Raw genomic sequence first — 18,912 nt, forward strand, 5'->3', positions numbered from 1 at the left:
TTTGGTCAGGGTGTGAGTTGGGGTGGGCATTCTATGTTTTTTCATTCTATGTTTTGTTCTGTGTGTTGTATTTCTATGTGTTTGGCCTGGTATGGTTCCCAATCAGAGGCAGCTGTCAATTGTTGTCTCTGATTGAGAACCATACTAGCCTGTTCCCACCTGTGTTTGTGGGTAGTTGTTTTCTGTTTTTGTATTCTGTACCAGACAGAACTGTTTCGGTTTCGTTCATTCTCTTTTGTTGTTTTTCCATTCAGTGTTCAATTCATAATTAAAGATGAACACGTACCACGCTGCACCTTGGTCCTCACCTTCTTCAACCCACGACAGCTGTTACAGGGTCACTGGGCTTCCTCTCATCAGCATATTTACTGGTGAGTGGAAACACCAACCGGATGCTTCAATTTATACGTCCAGTTTCACTTCTGGCTTATTGTTCTAGGTAGCTCATTACTATTGCTCTCTTTAAGTTCAGACATGCAATTGTTGCAATACCATTTCTGGCTAGCAGGTGTCACCCAGGTCTCATGGACCAGGCCGCACAAATCTACACCATTTAATTGGAAGGGTACACAAAGAATGTTGTTAGTGATGTTAGGATATATAAGTTATCTTGTATAAGCTTTTGTGCTGTATACATTGCGCTGTTACAGGTGTCAAGCTTATGGGCATGTGACAACAGTGTGTAGGAGGGAGGTTCCTAGGTGTGATAAGTGTGCAGAAGGGCATGAGATAATAGAATGTGGAGCATTGGGGAAAGTAGTGATATGTGTTAATTGTAGTGGTGTCAATGGGGCTGGGGATCAGAAATCCGGTGCGCGAGAGGCAGGTTGAGGTTTCCAGGGTTAGAGTAGTGCAGAAGTCATATGCTGGGGCACTGAAGAAAGTAAGGAAGATGGGTCAAGGGGGAGGGATCCTGAGAGGAGTGATGTGACTAGTAGATCTGTACCAGTATATAGGGATAGGCCAACAAGTGATATATTTGTTTCAGTAAGATTGGATTTTTAGCATTTATAGCAATGGTTATCAACTGTACTGCAGGGATGGAATGTAAGTTGCCGAAAATTGAGGTATAACTTTAGACCGTCCCCTCGCCCATACCCGGACAGTTTTTTTTTGTGAGTGTAGTGTTAGATAATCGATATTTGTCGATTTTTTTTTTCAAGCAACGTATAAGGGATTTATACTCCAGTCTACTAGGAGGCAGTAATGCAATATGTATTGGATGCCAACCGCCATTAAACCTAATCGAAGTAGACCGAAGAATGTCGTGGCACCGGCAGTGGCAGTTGTTCAACATTGTAACATGACTCACAGATAGAGGTGAACATATGTGAAACGTAATGTCATAATGAAACGTATTGAACCCATATCACCCATTCTAATATATGTATAGTTTTATTATTTTAATTTCGGGGGGTTCATGTCCAGAACTGAACATCGTCTTCCTCTCTCCTCACTCTAACTTTTTCATCATTGCCACTTTCCAGTAGGCTAACCTACAGGTAGCGCGGGTACCCAACATTAGTCCTCGCTGGTAGAGAAAGCCATGCCCCAAAGCAAAAATGTGACCAGGTGACAAAGGGAGCGGATGGTTAGGATTCTAGGAAGAGAAAATACGGAGTGGAGCGAGTTACGAAGTAAATGTGGAGAGGGAGGGAGAAAAAGGAGAGAGGGAGTATACGAAAAAACTGTACATTATACCGTGCAAGTAACTACACGCGAAGAACACGAGGTAGGCTTGATATAAATCAGAGTCGTAATTTGCTTTAGGAGGGGAAGAGAAAAAAATCGAAATCGTAGAGAAGTGTTTCTACAGCTACAAGAAACGTTCTGTCAACGTTGTGTCATTTATTTTTCAAAAGAAAAAGAGCTGAAGTAAGTCATATTTTTTTATTAGAAACTTCAACACATTTTTGTTGACTTTGTATCTAAAAATGACACTAAAAGCTAGTAAGTGCCAAATATACCCACAAAGGCAAGCACCAGATGACGAATGGATGGTGTTTTAGTTACTTTCAGAGATATATGTGCTTGTTAATGCGTTATTGCAATGATAATAATCGATTTGCTATGTTATATTTTCTTGTTGTTGTTTGTTTTGATGACAATAAATATGGCGGTTAATTAGGGCAGGACTATATTTTAGTAGTGATGTTCAGTTTGCGATTGATTCGTTCTTTTTGAATGACTCTTTTTACTGACACGAGGGTCATTATTCATTTTTCCGAGTGACTCGTTCATTTTCGTCGTTCGTTTGACCTGCTGGTCCTTTGGAATTTAAAACAATTCAAAATTCAACTATAGAATACACATTATATAAGGACAACGGGGTGCAAGTCACACATAGTATAATGAAAATTCGAAGTCTGAGTTCACAGTAACGAGCGTAACGACCACGGAGCGTTCTGACGCGCCAACGACAGGCAGGTAGCTTATCCTGTGGCTGAAAACCATTTTTTTTGCGAACGAATGTTTATTTTTGAACGGATCTTTTTGGCGCACGTCGCGAATCGCATCGGTGAAAGAGCCGTTCATTTTGTCTCCCTGATTTGCATACTGGTACTACTGGTCTTTTTTTGTTTTTGCTCAAAAACGTTTTTCTGGACATAGGTTAAACAATTATTATCTAAAGAGGACGAATCCTCACTGCAGAAAAAATACATACTGGGGAGAGCGCATCAATCAGGTCCACACTGTTTTCCCCCCAGTGTATACACAAATACATAATTTGGCCCGTTAAACATGTATTTGAACGTGAGCCGGTTCTTTTACATGAACTTTGACAAATGAAGAGACTCTGAATGGCATCACTACTTTAAAGCCAGCTAGCTATTTCGGAAATGACCGTCGCTGGTCGCTACTTTCGTTCACATTGGATTGGGCAATACAGCCAGTGTGATTATTATTATTTTTTTTTTTTGGAGGGGGGGCACTCAAACTAGCTAACTAATTTACATATCTAGCTAATGTGATAGAGATGTATAACATTAAACTTGGTTCTGGAGCCTCACGTTTTATGTTCATTTCAGGCTTCAGGTGGGGGGCGTGGCCAATGTCGAACATTTTAGAGACCCTCCTGTTGTTTGCAGTGACAAAATATAGCTGTTTTAAAGACGATTTCCTGCAATTCGACACAAACTGTGTTTTTTTGTGAAGAATCAACAACAAGTGGGACACAATCATGAAGTGGAACGACATTTATTGGATATTTCAAACTTTTTTAACAAAAACTGAAAAATTAGGCGTGCAAAATTATTCAGCCCATTTACTTTCAGTGCAGCAAACTCTCTCCAGAAGTTCAGTGAGGATCTCTGAATGATCCAATGTTGACCTAAATGACTAATGATGATAAATACAATCCACCTGTGTGTAATCAAGTCTCCGTATAAATGCACATGCACTGTGATAGTCTCAGAGGTCCGTTAAAAGCGCAGAGAGCATCATGAAGAACAAGGAACACACCAGGCAGGTCCGAGATACTGTTGTGAAGAAGTTTAAAGCCGGACTTGGATACAAAAAGATTTCCCAAGCTTTAAACATCCCAAGGAGCACTGTGCAAGCGATAATATTGAAATGGAAGGAGTATCAGACCACTGCAAATCTACCAAGACCTGGCCGTCCCTCTAAACTTTCAGCTCATACAAGGAGAAGACTGATCAGAGATGCAGCCAAGAGGCCCATGATCACTCTGGATGAACTGCAGAGATCTACAGCTGAGGTGGGAGACTCTGTCCATAGGACAACAATCAGTCGTATATTGCACAAATCTGGCCTTTATGGAAGAGTGGCAAGAAGAAAGCCATTTCTTAAAGATATCCATAAAAAGTGTCGTTTAAAGTTTGCCACAAGCCACCTGGCAGACACACCAAACATGTGGAAGAAGGTGCTCTGGTCAGATGAAACCAAAATTGAACTTTCTGGCAACAATGCAAAACGTTATGTTTGGCGTAAAAGCAACACAGCTCATCACCCTGAACACACCATCCCCACTGTCAAACATGGTGGTGGCAGGATCATGGTTTGGGCCTGCTTTTCTTCAGCAGGGACAGGGAAGATGGTTAAAATTGATGGGAAGATGGATGGAGCAGGACAGGACCATTCTGGAAGAAAACCTGATGGAGTCTGCAAAAGACCTGAGACTGGGACGGAGATTTGTCTTCCAACAAGACAATGATCCAAAACATAAAGCAAAATCTACAATGGAATGGTTCAAAAATAAACATATCCAGGTGTTAGAATGGCCAAGTCAAAGTCCAGACCTGAATCCAATCGAATCTGTGGAAAGAACTGAAAACTGCTGTTCACAAATGCTCTCCATCCAACCTCACTGAGCTCGAGCTGTTTTGCAAGAAGGAATGGGAAAAGATTTCAGTCCCTTGATGTGCAAAACTGATAGAGACATACCCCAAGCGACTTACAGCTGTAATCGCAGCAAAATGTGGCGCTACAAAGTATTAACTTAACTTCGTGCATCGAGCCATCCCGGATCCGGGATCGTGAATACAGCCTCAAGCTCATTACCATAACGCAACGTTAACTATTCATGAAAATCGCAAATGAAATGAAATAAATATGCTAGCTCTCAAGCTTAGCCTTTTGTTAACAACACTGTCATCTCAGATATTCAAAAATATGCTTCTCAACCATAGCAAAACAAGCATTTGTGTAACAGCATTTAGCGTTAGCATTCAGCAGGCAACATTTTCACAAAAAACAGAAAACCATTGAAATAAAATCATTTACCTTTGAAGAACTTCGGATGTTTTCAATGAGGAGACTCTCAGTTAGATAGCAAATGTTCAGTTTTTCCTGAAAGATTATTTGTGCAGGAGAAATCGGTCCGTTTTCTGCGTCATGTTTGGCTACCAAAAAAAACGAAAATTAATTCATCAAAACGCCAAACTTTTTTCCAAATTAACTCCATAATATCGACTGAAACATGGTAAACGTTGTTTAGAATCAATCCTCAACGTGTTTTTCACATATCTCTTCGATGATATATCGTTCGTGGAAGTGTGCGTTCTCCTCTGAATCTCAATGGAAAATGCCTCCAGTTGAAGATTTCGCACCAATTTAGACAAAGGACACCGGGCGGACCCCTGGCAAATGTAGTCTCTTATGGCCAATCTTCCAATGATATGCCTACAAATACGTCACAATGCTGCAGACACCTTGGGCAAACGGCAGAAAGCTTAGGCTCGTTCATGGCACATTCACAGCCATATAAGGAGACAATGGAAAACAGAGCCTAAAAAATTATAGAAACCCAGGATAAAACCTCAAACAGCAAGCAATGCAGGTGTAGAAGCACAGTGGCTAGGAAAAACTCCCTAGAAAGGTCAGAACCTAGGAAGAAACCTAGAGAGGAACCAGGCTCTGAGGGGTGGCCAGTCCTCTTCTGGCTGTGCCGGGTGGAGATTGCAACAGAACATGGCCAAGATGTTTAAACGTTCATGGATTACCTGCAGGGTCAGATAATAATAATCACAGTGGTTTTAGAGGGTGCAACACATCAGCACCTCAGGAGTAAATGTCAGTTGGCTTTTCATAGGCGATCATTCAGAGTTACAGACAGCAGGTGCGGTAGAGAGAGGGTCCAAAACAGCAGGTTCGGGACAAGGTAGCACATCCAGTGAACAGGTCAGGGTTCCATAGCCACAGGCAGAACAGTTTAAACTGGAGCAGCAGCATGACCAGGTGGACTGAGGACAGCAAGGAGTCATCAGGCCAGGTAGTCCTGAGGCATGGTCCTGTAGGACTCAGGTCCTCTGAGAGAGAGAGAGAGAGAGAAAGAAAGAAAGAAAGAAAGAAAAAGAAAGAGAAAGAATTAGAGGGAGCATACTTAAATTCACACAGGACACCGGATGAGACAGGAGAAATACTCCAGATATAACAGACTGGCCCTAGCCCCCCGACACATAAACCAATACTGGAGGTTGAGACAGGAGGGGTCGGGAGGCACTGTGGCCCTGTCCGATGATAACCCCAGACAGGGCCAAACAGGCAGGATATAACCCCACCCACTTTGCAAAAGCACATCCCCCAAACCACTAGAGGGATATCAACAGACCACCAACCTACTACCCAATTTAAAGGCAATGCTACCAAATACTAATTGAGTTTATGTCAACTTCTGAACCACTGGGAATGTGATGAAAGAAATAAAAGCTGAAATAAATCATTCTCTCTACTATTATTCTGACATTTCACATTCTTACAATAAAGTGGTGATCCTAAATAACCTAAAACAGGGAATTTTTACTAGGATTAAATGTCAGGAATTGTGAAAAACTAAGTTCAAATGTATTTGGCTAAGGTGTATGTAAACTTACGACTTCAGCTGTATGTACGGCAGGACCATTGTTGTTTGTGGAGTGTTATTGTCGCTGCCAGTCAATGTCTTCTATTCCCTTGTAATCACAGATAGAACACATTTGCAGACATATGTTGTTAAGTGCCTTTAAAGATGTTTCTCATTGTTGAGAGGGTTAAGGGAGCCGTGTGTGTGATTGTGTGTCCAGCATGGGGTGTCAGTTACAAGAGAAATACCCCTCTTCAGATACTTTCTTGGCACAAAGGAGTGCGCTGGACTATGCCTAATCCCATTACACACAGTCACACACACTCCCTCTCTTTCTCCCCCCACACACACTTTTCTCTCTCTCAGCCATCTCTCAATAAAACACTCTCTGTATGTCCTTCAGACAAACATGCCCAGACTACACAGTCACAGACAGGACCCCCTCATAAAGTCTGTTGAATGGATATCCTGTTCACATCTGTCCACCCCCCCACTCCCCCACTTAGTCTAACTCAAGTCCACTGACACAGACACCACCTCTCACTCTTATATTTCCCACTTCCCCCTCTTTCACTGCACTGTCGTTTTCTCTCTCAGCTGCTCGCTTAGTCCTTTTTTACAAGTTTGTTAAGGCGATCATGACCGGACAGTTGGCTATTTGATATTGGCTTTTGGTCATGTCAGAGACTGAGGTCACCTGTCCTCTGTTGTGTGTGTATGTGTGTGGTAGAGGCAGACTGGTGTCTCCTCCTGGTTTGAACTAAAACTGCTATTTATTCTGAAAAAGGACCAGGGGGTTTGGTGGGTGATGTTCCATGACCTAGTTTGGTCAGAGCTGTTCTGTTTTTTGAACTCTTTCTGATTCCAGAGAGGTGACTCATTGGATCCTAGCCAGTGTCCCCTTGTCAAAGTGACATGCTGGCCTATAGCTGGAAATGTGTAGTCTAATACTGTACTGTTGGCTGTAACATCTACATGTATTGATTAAACTCTCTCTCTCCCTCTCTCCACTTTTCTACTTTCTCACACACTCTCTTTCTCTGCATTTTTTCTCTCTCCGAGCAGCAATGGCGCCCTCTCTCCTCCAGGCCTATAGTAGGCGCTGGTGGATGGCTGTGACGGCGGTGTTGGAGAACCTGCTGTGTTCTGCCGTGCTGCTGGGATGGGGCTCCCTCCTCCTCATGCTGAAGGGCGAGGGCTTCTACTCACACCTCTGCTCAGGTAGGATATACATCAGGGTTTCCATTAGCCGGTAATAGCCGGCTTTTGGCCGATAAAAAAAAATGAAAAGCCAATAAATATAATTGCAGCCAGCCAATTGTCTGGGGGAAAAATCCCATTGAGAAATAATGCATTTTAGCCTATTAATTGATTGAGATAGCAGTGGGTGTAGCGCAATATCTGCTAATACAGATTAAACAGACGTTTGTTGCTGCTGTAGGGAAACGTGCTTTAATAAGCCCAATCATTGCGCAACGATTCCAAAGGCAATCACATGTATAACATTTTTTTTAAACGATGGCCATGATTAAAAAGAGCTACCTTTTCTTAGCTGGTAATTGAAGCGTGCTTCCTATTCGCCATTCAAGTGCATGGGTGTCACGCCCTGACCATAGAAAGCTGTTTATTCTCTATGTTGGTTGGGGCGTGATAGTGACTAGGGTGGGTCATCTAGGTGAATTTGTATTTCTATGGTGGCCAGATATGGTTCCCAATCCGAGGCAGCTGTTTATCGTTGTCTCTGATTGGGGATCATATTTAGGTAGCCATTTCCTCATTTGTGATCTTGTCTACAGTTAGTTGCCTGTGTGCACACCAGTAGCGTCACGGTTCGGTTGTGTGTGTGTGTGTGTGTGTGTGTGTGTGTGTGTGTGTGTGTGTGTGTGTGTGTGTGTGTGTGTGTGTGTGTGTGTGTGTGTGTGTGTGTGTGTGTGTGTGTGTGTGTGTGTGTTTGTTTGTTTGTTTGTTTATTTTGGTGAGTTTAGGTTAATTAAAATATGTGGTACTCTACGCACGCTGCGCTGTGTTTACACACCACTTTGCAATGAACTACAGCTGGTATGTAGTTAGAAAACAAACTTAATTGTTTGAAACCTGAACATTTGACTTCAAAGTAACCTAGCCAAACTCCAACCAAACTGTGCAAGAGCAATTATTTTATAGACTTAGTGGCCGGGGACTTTAATGCAGGGAAACTTAAATCTGTTTAACCTCATTTCTACCAGCATGTTAAATGTGCAACAAGAGGGAAAAAAACTCGAGCCCACCTTTACTCCACACACAGAGATGCATATTAAGTTCTCCCTCACCCTCCATTTGGCAAATCTGACCATAATTCTATCCTCCTGATTCCTGCTTACAAACAAAAACAAAAGCAGGAAGCACCAGTGACTCGGTCAATAAAAAAGTGGTCAGATGAAGCAGATTCTAAGCTACAGGACTGTTTTGCTAGCACAGACTGGAATTTGTTGCGGGATTCTTCCGATGGCATTGAGGAGTACACCACATCGGTCACTGGCTTTATCAATAAGTGCATCAATGACGTCGTCCCCACAGTGACTGTACGTACATACCCCGACCAGAAGCCATGGATTACAGGCAACATCCGCACTGAGCTAAAGGGTAGAGCTGCTGCTTTCAAGGTGCCGGACTCTAACCCGGAAGCTTATAAGAAATCCTGCTATGCCCTCAGACAAGCCATCAAACAGGCAAAGCATCAATACAGGACTAAGATCGAATCGTACTACACCAGCTACGACACTCATCGGATGTGGCAGGGCTTGCAAACTATTACAGACTAAAAAGGGAAGCACAGCCGCGAGCTGTCCAGTGACACGAGCCTGCCAGACAAGCTAAATTACTTCTATGCTTGCGTCGAGGCAAGTAACACTAAAACATGCATGAGAGCATCAGCTGTTCCGAACGACTGTGATTACACTCTCCGTAGCCGATGTGAGTAAGACCTTTAAACAGGTCAACATTCACAAGGCAGCAGGGCCAGACGGATTACCAGGACGTGTATTCCGAGCATGCGCTGACCAACTGGCAAGTGTCTTAACTGACATTTTCAACCTCTACCTGTCTGAGTCTGTAATACCAACATGTTTCAAGCAGAACACTATAGTCCATGTACCCAAGAACACTAAAGTAACCTGCCTAAATGACTGCCGACCCGTAGCACTCAGGTCTGTAGCCATGAAGTGCTTTGAAAGGCTGGTCCACACCATTATCCCAGAAACCCTAGGCCTAGACACACTCCAAATAGCATACCACCCCAACAGATCCACAGATGATGCAATCTCTACTGCACTCCATACTGCCCTTTCCCACCTGTACAAAAAGGAACACCTATGTGAGAATGCTATTCATTGACTATAGCTCAGCGTTCAACACCATAGTGCCCTCAAAGCTCATCACAAAGCTCAGGAGCCTGGGACTAAACACTTCCCTCCTCAACTTGATCCTGGACTTCCTGACGGGCCGCCCCCAGGTGGTAAGGGTAGATAACAACACATCCACCACGCTGATCCTCAACACGGTGGCCCCTCAGGGGTGCGTGCTCAGTCCCCTCTTGTACTCCCTGTTCACTCATGACTGCATGGCCAGGGACGACTCCAACATCATCATTAAGTTTGCTGATGACACAACAGTGGTAGGCCTGATCACGGACTACAATGAGACGGCCTAAAGAGAGGAGGTCAGAGACCTGGCCGGGTGGTGCCAGGACAACAACCTCTCCCTCAATGTGATCAAGATAAAGGAGATGATTGTGGACTACAGGAAAAGGAGGACTGAGCACGCCCCCATTCTCATCTACGGGGCTGTAGTGGAGCAGGTTGAGAGATTCAAGTGCCTTGGTGTCCACATCACCAACAAACTATCATGGTCCAAGCACACCAAGACAGTAATGAAGAGGGCATGACAAAACATACTCCCCCTCAGGAGACTCAGGAGAATTGATTTGGCATGGGTCCTCAGATGATCAAAAAGTTCTACAGAAGGAACCATCGAGAGCATCACTGCCTGTTATGGCAACTGCTCGGCCTCCGACCGCAAGGCACTACACAGGCTAGTGCGTACGGCCGAGTACATCACTGGGGCCAAGCTTCCTGCCATCCAGGACCTCAATACCAGGCGGTGTCAGAGGAAGGCCCTTAAATTGTCAAAGACTCCAGCCACCCTAGTCATAGACTGTTCTCTCTGCCACTACATGGCAAGTGGTACCGGAGCGCCAAGTCTAGGTCCAAAAGGCTTCTCAACAGCTTTGACCCCCAAGCAATAAGACTCCTAAACAGGTAATTAAATGGCACCCAGACTGTTTGCACTGCTCCCCCCTCTTTGACGCTGCTGCTATTCTCTGTTTATTATCTATGTATAGTCACTTTAAATCTACCTACATGTACACATTACCTCAATTACCTCCTCGACCAACATGTGACCCCGCACATTGACTCTGTACCGGTACCCCCTGTATATAGCCTCGCTATTGTTATTTTACTGCTGCTCTTGAATAATTTTTAAACTTTTATTTCTTATTTTTTACTTACCTATTAATCTATTTGGTATTTGCCACTCGTCCTGCCCAAATTGCGGACCCTTCCAACTCTAGGCTACGAGATTTAAAACAATCTACAGTTGTTTTTTAAGAAGCTAATAATCCTCTTTGGCCAAATCATTCTTTCTGATCTAGTAGCCTATTTTAAATTATTTATTTATGTATCAACAGGAGTAAGCGAATTAGGCTGTATAATTTTGGCTATTTCGTTCAATTTACTTCCCATAGCCTTATGGAAGTGCCGCCTATGTATTCTAACATCGGAATTCGGTAAGAATGACAAATGCTGTTGCATCCGAGTTGCATGTTCTGTAAAGATAATTTACCATAAACTAAATGTGATTTCTGTCATTCTGAGAACCGTGGGTGGACGCCCTAATCAGATTACGCAACCAATAGATAGATACATTTCTTAAATGACGGGTAAATTAAAATGTTGCCAGTCAAATGTCCTGCGCAACATTTTCCTAATGGAAACCCAGATACACAAACATACACTATCAGAGGAGGATGACTTACATACACAGAGGAGGAAGACTTACATACACAGAGGAGGAAGACTTACATACACAGAGGATGAAGACTTACATACACAGAGGAGGAAGACTTACATACACAGAGGATGAAGACTTACATACACAGAGGAGGAAGACTTACATACACAGAGGATGAAGACTTACATACACAGAGGAGGAAGACTTACATACACAGAGGAGGAAGACTTACATACACAGAGGAGGAAGACTTACATACACAGAGGAGGAAGACTTACATACACAGAGGAGGAAGACTTACATACACAGAGGAGGAAGACTTACATACACAGAGGAGGAAGACTTACATACACAGAGGAGGAAGACTTACATACACAGAGGAGGAAGACTTACATACACAGAGGAGGAAGACTTACATACACAGAGGAGGAAGACTTACATACACAGAGGATGAAGACTTACATACACAGAGGAGGAAGACTTACATACACAGAGGAGGAAGACATCCAGTGCATTCGAAAAGTATTCAGACCCCTTGACTTTTTCCACATTTTGTTACGTTACAGCCTTATTCTAAAATTGATCAAATTGTTTTTTCCCCTTATCAATCTACACGCAATACCCCATAATGGCAAAGCAAAAACAGGTTTTTAGAAATGTTTGCAAATGTATTACACAAATATAACTGAAATATCACATCTACATAAGTATTCAGGCCCTTTACTCAGTGCTTTGTTGAAGCACCTTTGGCAGGGATTACAGCCTCAAGTCTTGGATAGATATTACAAGCTTGGCACACCTGTACTTGGGGAGTTTCTCCCATTCTTCTCTGTATATCCTCTCAAGCTCTGTCAGGTTGGACAGATATTTGGGTTCAAGTGCCTGGGCCACTCAAGGACATTCCCGAGGCTTGTCCCAAAGCCACGCCTGCGTTGACTTGGCTGTGTGCTTAGGGTTGTTGTCCTGTTGGAAGGTGAACCTTCGGCCAAGTCTGAGGTCCTGAGCGTTCTGGAGAAGGTTTTCATCAAGGATCTCTCTGTACTTTGCTCTGTTCATCTTTCCCTCGATCCTGTCTCCTAGTCTCCAGGTCCTTGCTGCTGAAGCAACATGATGCTGCCACCACCATGCTTCACCGTAGGGATGGTGCCAGGTTTCCTCCAGACTTGACGCTTGGCATTCAGGCCAAATAATTCAATCTTGGTTTTATCAAACCAGAGAATCTTGTTTCTCATGGTCTGATAGTCTTAAGGTGTCTTTTGGCAAACTCCAAGCGGGCTGTCATGTACCTTTTACTGAGGAGTGGCTTCCATCTGGCCACTCTACCATAAAGGCCTGATTGGTGAGATGGTTGTCCTTCTGGAATGTCCAATCAATTGAATTTACCACAGATGAACTCCGATCAATTTGCAGAAACATCTCAAGGATGATCAATGGAAATGGGATGCACCTGAGCTCAATTTCAAGTCTCATAGCAAAGGTCTGAAAACTTATGTAAGTAAGGTTTTTTATTTTTAATCTACACACAATACCCCATAATGACAAAGTGAAAACAGGTTTTTAGACATTTTTGTATTAATGAGAAGAAGAAAAAATGTATCCATTTTAGAATAAGTCTGTAACGTAACAAAATGTGGAAAAAGTCAAGGGGTCTGAATACTTTCCGAATGCACACCACAGGATGTTGGTGGCACCTCAATTGGGGAGCACGGGCTCGTGGTAATAGCTGGAGTGGAATGGTATCAAATACATCAAACACATGGTTTGATGCTGCTCTATTCCAGACATTATTATGAGCCGTCCTCCCCTCAGCAGCCTCCACTAATGCATGCTGTTCCTCATGGACGCATACACTCTTCCTCAGCATAAACTGCTATCAGGGATGAGCGGTAACCTTTCCATCTCTCCCATAGAGAACGACACGATGGCCCACTTGCTGGTGATGGGCAACCTGACTTCCTGGGAGAGTGGTATCTGGGTGAGCTGTGTGGACCAGGAGGAGATGCTCAACCTGGGCTTCACCATCGGCTCCTTCCTCCTCAGCGCTGCCACCCTGCCCCTGGGCATCCTCATGGACAAGTACGGCCCGCGCCCACTACGCCTTCTCGGCAGGTAATTATATAACATTATAAACTGAGTGGTTCAAGCCCTGAATGCTGATTGGCTGACAACCGTGGTATATCAGACCGAATATCACGGGTATGGCAAAACACTTTGTTTTCCTGCTCTAATTACGTTGGTAACCAGTTTATAATAGCAATAAGGCACCTCAGGGGTTTGTGGTGTATCGCCAATATACCACAGCTAACACTGTATCCATGTACTCTACGTTGCGTTGTTGCCTATGAACAGCCCTTAGCCATGGTATATTGGCCATTTACCACACCCCTTCGTGCCTTATTGGTTAATTAACTAGTGGTTAGTACCAATAGCGATAATTCAATATGATATGGATATAATTTGATATTCATATGAGCAAGGCATATCGGGATATCCGTTTATCCTTGGTGTTAACGTACACTATTCTGTAAAAGAGTACATGTTACTGGTGGAGCGGCGGAGGTCTCCGGAGGTCTAAACTACCCAACCAGTTTGAATACAATGGGGAGCCCGTTGATGCCCATCAGCAGGCAGTTAAGTATGCTTAAATGTAAAATGTCTCAAGTTTAGAGAAGCTGGCCAGTAACCAGAGGGTTGCCGACTCGAACCCTGAGTTGCCTGCTGTGTAATCTGCAGGGAGTGAGCCGGCAGCCGGAGGATTACCGGGTTCAATATCTTGTATACTATCTAACGCTGTGTGCTCTTGAGCAAGGCACTTTACCCCTAAGTGCTCCAGGGCCGCTGCTTGACAATAAAGCAAGTATTGTATGGTAATGTTCCTGCAAGCACAAGAGCTTTTCACAGGTTCTCAATTTAGCATACTTTTACTGCCTGCTGATGAGCCATCAACAGACTTCCCATTGTATTCAAACTGTTTGGGTAGGTTAGGCCCCCGGAACATTCACACCTGGCCTAATGGGACATCAGCAAGCAGTTGTCAGATCTTTGCAAAGCCATGAAAGTTATTCATTCAAACCGAGATTTTCCATATCAGTGGCCATCATGAATATTAACGATTGTCAAAACGAGTCATATAGCTCTAATTGAATAGTTTTTCCCACCAAAGTACTTTCGCTGTATCGACATTTACACATTTACATTTGAGTAATTTAGCAGACGCTCTTATCCAGAGGAACAGGAGCAATTATGGTTAAGTGCCTTGCTCAAGGGCACATCGGCAGATTTTTCACCTGGTGAGCTCAAGGATTAAAACCAGCAACCTTTTGGTTACTGGCTCAACACTCTTAACCGCTAGGCAGTCCCTCCAAAAATTGAAATGGGAAATAGTGGTAAAGCCCAAAAAGTTAATATCAGACTGCTTAAAGGCAGAGGAAGTCAGATTGTGCCAGATCACATACCCAGGGCGGGTGGAGGGGCATTTAGTCTGTTTCCTCAGTGAACATGGGTGGGGCTGTGTGTGTGTGTGTTTGTCTTTGTGTGTGTGTGTGTGTGTGTTTGTCTTTGTGTGTGTGTGTGTGTGTGTTTAAGGGAGTGGTTCTCAACTGATTTTGCCTTGGGACCCAAATTGAACCAGGTTGTCTCAGTAGCGATCCAATATTCGCATTGTAATTTTTTGGGCCAAAAAGCAATCTGGAAAACTATTTTTAGTGCTTTATTGATATTTATTGTACCAATTATATGACAAGGGAACAACAGTCACACCTTGTTCATTGTCAATAATTCCATTTGGCCCATATTCTCGATGAAGAATGTTAAGCTCACTAAAATCAGCAAAATCTGCTAAATGGCACTGCTAATAACTATATATTGAAAATACTGTGATTGAAAAAAAGGTTCATTATCATTTTTAAACACTTTATACCTGGTTTGAGTCATTTAAATTCAGACTGGAGTATTCGTCACCCATTCAAAACCTCCCACCAGGTGAGAATCGCTGGTTTAAAGTACACGTGTCAACGCTGGTTTAAAGTACACGTGTCAACGCTGGTTTAAAGTACACGTGTCAACGCTGGTTTAAAGTACACGTGTCAACGCTGGTTTAAAGTACACGTGTCAACGCTGGTTTAAAGTACACGTGTCAACGCTGGTTTAAAGTACACGTGTCAACGCTGGTTTAAAGTACACGTGTCAACGCTGGTTTAAAGTACACGTGTCAACGCTGGTTTAAAGTACACGTGTCAATGCTGGTTTAAAGTACACGTGTCAACGCTGGTTTAAAGTACACGTGTCAACGCTGGTTTAAAGTACACGTGTCAACGCTGGTTTAAAGTACACGTGTCAATGTGTTCCCGTATGTGTGTGTTTTAGGTTTACCATAGGGGAGGTTTGAGTAATGAGGAATGTGTGACAGACAAAAGAGGTGTGTGAATGCTGTAATGACAGACACATGGCTCGAGGAGAACCTCTGCCTCGTTGGAATCTCTTCCGGCAAAAAAGGGAGAGAAAGAAGCTAATAGAGAGAGAGAGAGAGATTTGACTGGTACACCTCTCTCATCTCCCTCCTTGTCTTGAAATGTACCGTTGTTATCTGCTAATGAATGTATAATAATGTATTTTTTTTTAGGTCTGGATGTCCATCTAAAAATGAAACTTCCTTTTTTGCAGTTTTTGTTTTGGTCTCTCTTGTGCCATGATGTCAATATCAGCGTACGATCCTCATCGTAAGTCACAGACATTATCACCAACACAGGCACGCACAAACACAGACTCACACACACACACACACACACACGCTGCCACTTGTCGATACTTGTAGACCAGGAGTCTCCAACAGGTCGAGCACAAGCTACCAGTAGCTCACAGCCCACCTATGAGTAGCTCACAGCCCACCTATGAGTAGCTCACAGCCCACCTATGAGTAGCTCGCCAATCAATTCTGAAAGTACGTGCATTTTTTTCACAAGTTCCATCGCAAACTGTCATAAACATAAAGCTCCCAGCTACTATCCAATCAAAGCATTATCCCAACCCCGGTTAGCCACAATATCTGCCAATTAATTTCCGCCAATATTGCCCCTGTCTGTCTGTTTGGTGTGCGTAGCCAGCTATTTTGCGTGTAGCCAGTTAGTGATGCTAATGATAACCGTCTTGTGGGTAGACAGAAAGACATTCCCCCCAAAACATTTTCAATTAAAGGGAAAATCTACTCAAAAATGATATTTTGGTATTTTAGTCCACTGTTGATACTGTCCCAAAATGTTTTCCATGTCAGCAGTCAAGTTTTCAACATACTGGACTTTTAAGAAGCAAAGTGTCACCAGGGTGAACTTTCCATTGAAATGTTAACAGAAAAATAGGCTTACCTGACAGAACTACATTATTTGTATCAATTGAGTGGCGATTTGTTTGCAAACTCTGCCATGACGTGCTGCAGCAGTAGGCCTAACAGGAGAAACATCACTCAACTGACACATTCCTCTGTTGCTAGATGCGCACTGAGGAATTACACAAAATAAATTCAATTTGCTCGTTTTTTCCCCAGACCTCACAAATAGTCTTCTGATGTGATTTAAGCATGGGCATGGACTCAGAACAAGGAAAATAAAACAGAGAACTGAATTCAGGAAAATATAAAACATTATTTTATGTGGGCCCCTTAGTTTGTTTGTTAGCCATTATTTTACCAAGTATATTAACAGAAAACACCAAGGACCCAGGGAAGAGTAGCAGGGGAGAAGAGGAAAATAACTTGCCTATTTGAATGCTATAAAAAAAAATGTGTAGCTTGCGACATGTTAGATTTTGTTAAAGTAGCTCTCATGCTAGAATAGTTTGGAGACCCCTGCTGTGGACTATACACATATTTATACACCTAGTCAACAGTGTTTAAAGAAATAATTGACTCAAACTATATGTTGATATTTGTTTCATTAGTCCACATTTGCCCCAAAATGTTTTGCATGTCAGCAGTCAAGTTTTCAAGAAATGTGACTTTCAAGAAGCAAAGTGTAACTTACAAAACACGTCATCATCATGATGTCACATTACTTGAAAATGGTATATATTTAAAACACACTGACATGCAAAACATTTAGACTGTATCAACAGTGGACTAATGAAAAAATACCAAAATATTGTTTTTTTGTGGATTATTTCTTTACCTCCTCTATCTCATTTTCTCTCTCTTCAGGGCTCTCTGCTCTCATCTTTCTGGCACTCTCCTTCAACGGCTTCGGAGGAATCTGCTTGACCTTCACCTCCCTCACGGTGAGACACACACACACACACACACACACTAGTGACACCTCTAGTCCATCTGGTCTAAGTTTGTCAAACACACCAGTCAATATTTATTCAAGTGGTTGATAAAACAGCAAATCCTCACATCTGTTTACCTCGGATCAAAAATTAGCAAACACGGTTGTCCTTGAAGACCTCGATTACTGGATGTTGGCTTCCCATTTCACTGAAAAACCAATTTCATTCCGTTTTGTCCTGTTTGGCATATGACATGAGTTACCTTGCCTGTGTTAGTCTGGGGCCACCTGTGTGTGTGTTATAATTACTGTACAGTAGGCCTGTGTTACCATACACTACCTTTCAAATGTTTGAGGTCACTTAGAAATGTCCTTGTTTTTGAAAGAAAAGCATATATTTTTTTACCAGTGAAATAACATCAAATTGATCAGAAATACAGTGTAGACATTGTTAATGTTGTAAATGACTATTGCAGCTGGAAACGGCTGCTTTTTAATGGAATATCTACATAGGCGTACAGAGGCCCATTATCAGCAACCATCACTCCTGTGTTCCAATGGCATGTTGTGTTAGCTAATCCAAGTTTATCATTTTAAAAGGCTAATTGATCATTAGAAAACCATTTTGCAATTGTTAGCACAGCTAAAAACTGTTGTTCTGATTAAAGAAGCAATAAAACTGGCCTTCTTTAGACTTGTTGAGTATCTGGAGCATCAGCATTTGTGGGTTCGATTACAGGCTCAAAATGGCCAGAAACAAAGAACTTTCTTCTGAAACTCGTCAGTCTATTCTTGTTCTGAGAAAAAAAGGCTATTCCATGCGAGAAATTGCCAAGAAACTGAAGATCTCATACAACGCTGTGTACTACTCCCTTCACAGAACAGCGCAAACTGGCTCTAACCAGAATAGAAAGAGGACTGGGGGGCCTTGGTGCACAACTGAGCAAAAGGATAAGTACATTAGTGTCTAGTTTGAAAAACAGATGCCTCACAAGTCCTCAACTGGCAGCATCATTAAATAGTACCAGCAAAACACCATCTCAGCGTCAACAGTGAAGAGGCGACTCCGGGAGGCTGGTCTTCTAGTCAAAGTTGCAAAGAAAAAGCCATATCTTAGACTGGCCAATAAAAATACAAGATTAAGATGGGCAAAAGAACATAGACACTGGACAGATGAAGATTGGAAAAATGTGTTATGGACAGACGATTCTAAGTTTGAGGTGTTCGGATCACAAAGAAGAACATTTGTGAGACTCAGAGAAAAGGAAAAGATGCTGGAGAAGTGCTGGACGCCATCTGTCAAGCATG

The 18,912-nt window shown here is 42.8% G+C and overlaps 1 protein-coding gene across 3 annotated transcripts in view; it reads left to right on the plus strand.

The window, feature by feature from the left end:
- Positions 1-250: 250 nt before the first annotated feature.
- The window catches only part of slc43a1a (solute carrier family 43 member 1a), a 31,475-nt gene continuing 12,813 nt past the window's right edge, over positions 251-18,912 (plus strand). The window contains exons 1-5 of one of the 3 annotated variants that reach the window (XM_052510167.1): positions 251-371; positions 7,367-7,522; positions 13,261-13,459; positions 16,013-16,068; positions 17,538-17,614. In XM_052510167.1, coding sequence (XP_052366127.1) covers positions 275-371; positions 7,367-7,522; positions 13,261-13,459; positions 16,013-16,068; positions 17,538-17,614 — 585 coding nt within the window. In that variant the 5' untranslated portion in view covers positions 251-274. Of the gene's footprint in view, positions 372-1,585; positions 1,876-7,366; positions 7,523-13,260; positions 13,460-16,012; positions 16,069-17,537; positions 17,615-18,912 lie in introns of those variants that run through there. The other 2 variants (XM_035765053.2, XM_035765047.2) reach the window with 2 other exon arrangements.

This window comes from Oncorhynchus keta, chromosome 4 (genome assembly GCF_023373465.1).
Source record: "Oncorhynchus keta strain PuntledgeMale-10-30-2019 chromosome 4, Oket_V2, whole genome shotgun sequence".
Lineage (NCBI taxonomy): Eukaryota > Metazoa > Chordata > Actinopteri > Salmoniformes > Salmonidae > Oncorhynchus > Oncorhynchus keta.